The 8,101-nt window shown below is 50.1% G+C and overlaps 1 protein-coding gene across 1 annotated transcript; it reads right to left on the bottom strand.

Annotated features, from left to right (window-relative positions):
• Positions 1 to 983: 983 nt before the first annotated feature.
• Positions 984 to 3,530, bottom strand: LOC123762521 (putative proline-rich protein 21). The gene is made up of 3 exons (XM_045749017.1): positions 3,491 to 3,530; positions 2,464 to 3,398; positions 984 to 1,148 (listed from the first exon to the last, which is right to left on the bottom strand). The coding sequence occupies exons 1-3, from the start codon at positions 3,528 to 3,530 to the stop codon at positions 984 to 986; spliced, it is 1,140 nt and encodes a 379-aa protein (XP_045604973.1).
• Between the last annotated feature and the right edge of the window lie 4,571 nt (positions 3,531 to 8,101).

Raw genomic sequence — 8,101 nt, 5'->3', positions numbered from 1 at the left:
CCAATACTGTCACTATGGTGGTGTGTCCTCTCACAAGATGAGTGGCGCTGCCCAATACTGTCACTATGACAGTGTGTCCACTCACAGGATGAGTGGCGTTGCCCAATACTGTCACTATGGCGGTGTGTGCACCCACAGGATGAGTGGCGCTGACCAATACTGTCACTATGGCGGTGTGTGCACCCACAGGATGAGTGACGCTGCCCAATACTGTCACTATGGCGGTGTGTCCACTCACAGGATGAGTGACGCTGTCCAATACTGTCACTATGGCGGTGTGTCCACCCACAGGATGAGTGGCGCTGCCCAATACTGTCACTATGGCGGTATGTCCACTCACAGGATGAGTGGCGTTGCCCAATACTGTCACTATGGCGGTGTGTGCACCCACAGGATGAGTGGCGCTGCCCAATACTGTCACTATGGCGGTGTGTCCACTCACAGGATGAGTGGCGCTGCCCAATACTGTCACTATGGCGGTGTGTCCACTCACAGGATGAGTGGCGCTGTCCAATACTGTCACTATGGCGATGTGTCCAGTCACAGGATGAGTGGCGCTGTCCAATACTGTCACTATGGCGGTGTGTCCACTCACAAGATGAGTGGCGCTGTCCAATACTGTCACTATGGCGGTGTGTCCACTCACAGGATGAGTGGCGCTGCCCAATACTGTCACTATGGCGGTGTGTCCACTCACAGGATGAGTGGCGCTGCCCAATACTGTCACTATGGCGGTGTGTCCACTCACAAGATGAGTGGCGCTGCCCAATACTGTCACTATGGCGGTGTGTCCACTCACAGGATGAGTGGCGCTGCCCAATACTGTCACTATGGCGGTGTGTCCAGTCACAGGATGAGTGGCGCTGTCCAATAAACTCGCCCCTCGGGGCAAAATTTAAAAAAAAAATTAAGGAATAGTAGAACGAGAGGACATAACTGGAAACACAGATGACTTAGAGATGTCAGAAAGACCTCTTTCACTCTCAGAGTCGTTCCAGAGTAGGTGGAACGGACGAGATGAGGAACTTGTTGAAGCCAATTTGATATACAGCCTTAAATATAAATATGATAAGGAAAACAGGGGAAATGAGCCACTGCATTCGACTAACAATGGTCGAAAGGCGGGACTTTAGAGCAGATGCTCGACCCTGCAAGCACAACTAGATGAGTACATACACTTAAAAAAAGGCCATAAAAGTAAATAACAGCAGACATATTGCTGCTAGCCCAAGTGTGTGCTTTTGTCGAGGCCGCCCTCCCCTCCCCTACTCCCTCCCCCTCCCCATCTCCCTCCCTCTACCCCGTCAATCACCCCCTGACCTCCCTTCCATTCCTCGTCACCCACAACTACCCCTCCTCCCTTACACCCCCCCACCACCACCGCTGCCCCCCTTCCTGCCTTAGAGTAGAACAATGTGCTTTACTCTCCAATATGTTGAAAATTTTCAAATGCTTTCCCGGGATGTGGATTTTTTGCTGATGTTGACGAGTGGTGAGGGAGAGGGTGAGAGGGAGAGGGTGAGAGGGAGAGGCTGAGAGGGAGAGGGTGAGAGGGAGAGAGGGAGAGGGAGAGAGGGAGAGGGTGAGAGGCAGAAGGTGAGAGGGAGAGGGTGAGAGGGTGAGAGGGTGAGAGGGAGAGGGTGAGAGGGAGAGGGTGAGAGGGGGTAGGGAAAGCAAAGGAGATGTGTGTCAGGTATATTGTGTTGTTATTCTTCTGTATTTTAGCTCTGGTGGTATAATATAGTGGTGGCAGTGTTGCTGCTGTTCTTGTTACTGCTGTTGAAACTATTGACACTGTTGCAGGTAACCGGGCTGTGGTGGATATGTGGGCCTGCGGGCAGCTCCGAGCAACACCCTGTTGGACCAAACTCTCGCACGTCAGGAATGGCCTCGGGCCGGGCTTGAGGAGTAGAAGAACTCCCAGAACATCATCAAGCAGGTACTGCTGCTACTGTTGCTGCTGCTGTTGATATTGCTGAGTACACTACAACCGCTAATGGGTGGGTGTTGTACTGCTGAGCAGGATATGGTGCTGGGATGTTGGAGAGTGTTGGGGAGGAGGATGTGATGTTGGAGATATTGGAGTGTGTTGGAGAGGGGGATGTGATGTTGGACGAGTGGTCAAGAGGGGGACAAAAGGTGCCATAAATCTGTCCCCAGGTGTCTTACGCTTGCCATATGGGTCAAGGAAGAGAAGTGCCGTTGAGAGGGCGGGAGAGGGCAGATGGCAGGGGGCCGAGGGGCAGGCCTGGTGTGTGGAGAGATGGAAGGGTGTGGAGGGAAGAGGGTGTGACACAAGGGCAAAGAGGAGGTAACTAAACACGAGGGCGAGAGAGAGAGAAGTAAACAAAAATGCAGTTAAGAAGAATTTAAATTAGAAATCAAATAAATGGAAAACCTAACAAGAACAGTGAATGCTTTCAGCGATAGAAGAGTGAGCAGTAGTAAGGCTGCTGCAGGTACGTGGCTGCAGGTCCGTGGCTGCAGGTCCGTGGCTGCAGGTACGTGGCTGCAGGTCCGTGGCTGCAGGTACGTGGCTGCAGGTCCGTGGCTGCAGGTCCGTGGCTGCAGGTACGTGGCTGCAGGTCCGAGGCTGCAGGTCCGTGGCTGCAGGTCCGTGGCTGCAGGTCCGAGGCTGCAGGTCCGTGGCTGCAGGTCCGTGGCTGCAGGTCCGTGGCTGCAGGTCCGTGGCTGCAGGTCCGTGGCTGCAGGTCCGTGGCTGCAGGTCCGTGGCTGCAGGTCCGTGGCTGCAGGTCCGTGGCTACAGGTCCGTGGCTGCAGGTACGTGGCTGCAGGTCCGAGGCTGCAGGTCCGTGGCTGCAGGTACGTGGCTGCAGGTCCGAGGCTGCAGGTCCGAGGCTGCAGGTACGTGGCTGCAGGTACGTGGCTGCAGGTCCGAGGCTGCAGGTCCGAGGCTGCAGGTCCGAGGCTGCAGGTCCGTGGCTGCAGGTCCGTGGCTGCAGGTCCGTGGCTGCAGGTACGTGGCTGCAGGTCCGTGGCTGCAGGTACGTGGCTGCAGGTCCGAGGCTGCAGGTACGTGGCTGCAGGTACGTGGCTGCAGGTCCGTGGCTGCAGGTCCGTGGCTGCAGGTCCGTGGCTGCAGGTCCGAGGCTGCAGGTCCGAGGCTGCAGGTCCGTGGCTGCAAGTCCGTGGCTGCAAGTCCGTGGCTGCAGGTACGTGGCTGCAGGTCCGAGGCTGCAGGTCCGTGGCTGCAGGTCCGTGGCTGCAGGTCCGTGGCTGCAGGTCCGTGGCTGCAGGTCCGAGGCTGCAGGTCCGAGGCTGCAGGTCCGAGCTGCAGGTCCGAGGCTGCAGGTCCGTGGCTGCAGGTCCGAGGCTGCAGGTCCGTGGCTGCAGGTCCGAGGCTGCAGGTCCGTGCCTCACGAAACCACCTATTAAAACTGTTATATACAAATGTTGGAAATATTAGCAGTACATGTTATGCCACACCAATACGCCGACCCCCACCAGTCCAAGACAGACACCCCCTCACCTGCGCTCTTAGATGCTCCCTCGTCTCCATTGATAGTCATATGCTCCCTCTCCTCCCGTCATGCTCGCACTGTTCTGGCGACTGAAACACCTTCATTATGCAAATGATCTGCAACAGTGTCGTATGAGTCTTCTCCTTCTCCTTCCCCTCCCCAGCTCCGCCTCCCACCTCGCCCCCTCTCTGCTCGTCCACACTCCCTCCCCCACAACAAAGTCCATCACCAAGTGATGTGGAAGGTGGTGGTGAGATATTAGAGGGATGCCGACAAACAATCCCCCTCCAAGGTACCTCGCCACGGTATTTAGGCTATATGGGCGGCCTGCCTTCATGGGTAGGCCTATATGCACTGGCTGTAAAACTGGGATGATGCCCGTGGAGATGCGCCTGAAGGATAGAGATGCTGGTCAGGAGTGATCTATCCACTCCTGCATCTTCACAGAGCTTAAATATAAACAAACTCTACTGACAAACTTATTTCTAATTTATAAATAAAATCCATAAAATTAGACACTATTAGAATTTGGGGGTTTAATTCCTGAGTCCCTTATGGACCTCTGTAACCTTTCCCACTTCCATCTGTCACCTTTGGTTCTGTTGGTTGTAGTTTTAAATCTGCTTCGTATACTTTGCAAATTTTCATTAGTATCTTTTATGTTGTTACTATGTCGCCCTTATCTCTCCTTTCCTCCGGTGTGGTACGTTCCATTTGTCTCAATCTTTCCTCATAGCTCCATTCCTTCACCTCAGAAACGAGCCTAGTTGCATATGTTCAGATTTTTTCTAGTTTGTCACTGAGCTATATAAAGTAATGGTTCCATGCAGGGGATGCATATTAAAGAGTGGGTCTCACCTTCGCTGTATATAAGGTTCGGAAAGCCCCTTTCTTCTATTTTCTGAAGGATCCACGGACGTTTTCCAGCACTCAGGAAGTTCTCCCGGGTCTAGAGGAAATAAATATTATAACAAAGGGACTACATAATACTGCTGGAGCCTCTTTCAGTATCCATGACAATATCATATCTGTACTCACCTAGTTGTGCTTGCGGAGGTTCAGCTCTGGCTCTTTGGTTCCGCCTCTCAACTGTCAATCAACTGGTGTACAGGTTCCTGAGCCTACTGGGCTCTGTCATATCTATATTTGAAACTGTGTATGGAGTCAGCCTCCACCACATCACTGCCTAATGCATTCCACCTCTTATCTACTCTGACACTGAAAAAGTTCTTTCTAACGTCCCTTTGGCTCATTTGGGTACTCAGTTTCCACCTGTGTCCCCTTGTTCGCATACCACCCAAGTTAAACAGTTTATCCTTATATATTCCCTGTAAATTCACCTGAGAATTTTGTAGGCAGTGATCATGTCTCCCCTTACTCTTGTCCAAGTTACCCATGTTACTCTTGACCATGTCTTCCCTTACTCTTGTTATTCTGTGCGTGTGTGTGTGTGTGTGTACTCACCTATTTGTACTCGCCTATTTGTGTCTGCAGGATCAAGCACTGACTCTTGGATCCCGCCTTTCGAGCCATCGGTTGTTTACAGCAATGACCCCGGTCCTATTTCCCTATCATACTTAATTAGTTTGAAAATTATGAATAGAATTTGCTTCCACAACCTGTTCCTGAAGTGCATTCCATTTTTCCACTACTCTCACGCTAAAAGAAAACTTCCTAACATCTCTGTGACTCATCTGAGTTTCCAGCTTCCACCCATGTCCCCTCGTTCTGTTACTATTCCGTGTGAACATTTCGTCTATGTCCACTCTGTCAATCCCCCCTGAGTATTTTATACGTTCCTATTATATCCCTCCCCCCCTCTCCCTTCTTTTTTCTACTGTCTTAATGCACAGTTCCTTCAGGCGCTCCTCATACCTCATACCTCGTAACTCTGGGACGAGTCTCGTTGCAAACCTCTGAACCTTTTCCAGTTTCCTTATATGCTTCTTCAGATGGGGACTCCATGATGAGGCGGCGTACTCTAAGACTGGCCTCACATAGGCAGTGTAAAACGCCCTAAATGCCTCCTTACTTAGGTTTCTGAATGATGTTCTAACTTTTGGCAGTGTAGAGTACGCTGCTGTCGTTATCCTATTTATATGTGCTTCAGGAGATGGATCAGGTGTTACGTCCACTCCCAGGTCTCTTTCTTGCGTCGACACAGGTAGGCAGTTCCCCTTCATTGTGTACTGTCCCTTTAGTCTCCTATCTCCTAGTCCCATTTCCATAACTTTACATTTGCTCGTGTTGAACTCCATTAGCCATTTCTCTGACCATCTCTGCAACTTGTTCAAGTCCTCTTGGAGGATCCTACAATCCTCATCTGTCACAACTCTTCTCATCGACATGTAGGCCTCTACTCCTATAAACATGTCGTTAACATATATTAGAAATAGAATTGGTCCCAGCACCGATCCTTGAGGTACTCCACTTGTTACTGTTCGCCAGTCCAACTTCTCGCCCCTTACCGTAACTCTTTGGCTCCTTCCTGATAGGTAGTTCCTTATCCATGCTAGGGCCTTTCCTCACCCCCCCCCCCCCCCGCCTTCCTCTCGAGTTTCAAGAGCAGTCTCATGTGCGGTACTGTATCAAAGGCTTTTTGGCACTCCCGAAATATGCAGTCTGCCCAACTATCTTTGTCCTGTCTTATCCTCGTTATTTTATCATAGAATTCCAAAAGGTTTGTTAGGCACGATTTCCCTTTTCAGAACCCATGTTGACGTTCTCCAGGTGTGCAACCAGTCGTAGCCTAATTATTCTTTCAAGTATTTTACAGGGGATGCTTGTCAGTGATACAGGTCTATAGTTAAGTGCCTCCTCCCTATCGCCTTTCTTGAAGATCGGCACGACATTTGCCTTCTTCCAGCAACTGGGCAATTCTCCCGACATAAGTGACTCATTAAAGACCATTGCCAGAGGCACACCGAGGGCCTTCACTGCTTCTTTTAGTATCCACGGTGATACTTTGTCTGGTCCAACCGCTTTAGACGCATCCAGTGTTGTCAACTGTTTCATTACCTCCTCTGCTGTCACCTCTATATCTGATAGTCTTTCATCTAGTGTAATCACTTCCAACAATGGGAGCTGCTCAGGCTCGGTTGTGAACACTCCATGGAAACTGGCATTCAGTGCCTCGCAGATTTCCTTGTCACTTTCAGTATATGCCCTTCTGTTTTCCTTAGTCTTGTCACTTGGTCGTTCACCGACATTTTTCTTCTTATATGGCTATGTAGTAATTTAGGTTGCTTTTTCGCTTTGATCGCAATATCGTTCTCATAGTTCCTTTCCGATGTTCGTCTTATGTTAATTTAATCGTTCCTAGCTCTGTTACATCTGATCCTGTTGTCCTCTGTCCTTTGTCTTCTGTACTTCCTCCACTCCCGCCTGCTGGCCATTTTTGCTTCCTGACACTGTCTATTAAACCATGGGTTATTATATTCCCTCTTATTCTTTCCCTTTACTGTTGGTATAAATCTCTCTTCGGCCTCCTGGCATTTCCGTATGACCAGGTCCATCATATCTTGGATTGTTTTTCCTCTAATTTCTTCCTCACATTGCACTTCTCCCAGATAGTCCCTTATCCTCCTATAGTCCCCTTTCATGTAGTCAACTCTCCTTTCCCAGATCTCTTGTCCCATGGTCACAAGTTTGAATTCCATCATGTAGTCAAAGACTAGGACACAATGGTCGCTGGCCCCTAGAGGTATTTCATGCTCCAAATAATCGATGTCTTCTACGTTCTGGGTGAAAATCAGGTCTAATAGGGCTCGGTGCATCTCCTCCTCTTTCCCTTGTGTCTTCCTTCACATGTTGTGTTAGGAAGTGTGTAAGCAAGAAATTCCTGTCTATAACATCTACCAACTTTGCTCCCCACGTTTCGTCCCCTCCATGGGGATTCCTTGATTCCCAGTTTACCTCTCCATGATTTAGGTCCCCCATGACCAGTAGTTTCGCTCTCATTCTGTGAGCTAATGTTGCTACCTTCTGCAGTTCATCTATACATGCCTTGTTGTTGTCATCATACTCCTGCCTGGGTCTTCTACTGTTTGGTGGGGGATTGTAGAGTATCAAGATTACAATCTTCCTCCCATCTGCTGTCAGAGTTCCATGTATGGAGCTTGTGCTCTCATTGGTGTGTGTGTGTGTGTGTGTGTGTGTATGAGGGAGGGAGAGTGTGCGAAGGATGGGAGAAAAAAGAACAGAAAGACACAGAGGAGTCTCAGGAATGTTGCAAAACACGTATTTAGTGTGTATGTTAAGCAATTGGAATTGGAGAGAGAGAGAGAGAGAGAGAGAGAGAGAGAGAGAGAGAGAGAGAGAGAGAGAGAGAGAGAGAAAGAGAGAGAGTGAGAGTGAGAGAAGCAGCTAACAAACTAGTTCATTTATAAAAGTTGAATCACTCCATTAGCAAACAGACAGCCGGGTTCAGAAGCCAGCACTCGGCCCTGCAAGCATGTTCATGCAACCACACTTAGGTGAGTGCACACACCAAGCACAATCGCCTCGGAACAGGCGTCAATTTTCTCTGGCGGTAATCCATAACCATTTATAATCCGGGATTACCTGGCCTGAGCCTCGACTCCCAGCAACACCCGCACAACAATGGCGGTATCCCCCCC

Source organism: Procambarus clarkii, chromosome 27, assembly GCF_040958095.1.
Source record: "Procambarus clarkii isolate CNS0578487 chromosome 27, FALCON_Pclarkii_2.0, whole genome shotgun sequence".
In the NCBI taxonomy this organism is placed as follows: domain Eukaryota; kingdom Metazoa; phylum Arthropoda; class Malacostraca; order Decapoda; family Cambaridae; genus Procambarus; species Procambarus clarkii.
This window is presented reverse-complemented; position numbering and strand designations above follow the sequence as displayed.

Bases quoted from the DNA above. Each gene is read 5' to 3' on its own strand.
- LOC123762521 (XM_045749017.1), bottom strand. From the start codon at position 3,530: ATGACTATCAATGGAGACGAGGGAGCATCTAAGAGCGCAG. The intron at 3,399-3,490 runs GTGAGGGGGTGT...TGTATATAACAG, and splicing joins GGGAGCATCTAAGAGCGCAG to TTTTAATAGGTGGTTTCGTG. The intron at 1,149-2,463 runs GTACCTGCAGCA...TTGTGCTTGCAG, and splicing joins AGCCACGGACCTGCAGCCAC to GGTCGAGCATCTGCTCTAAA.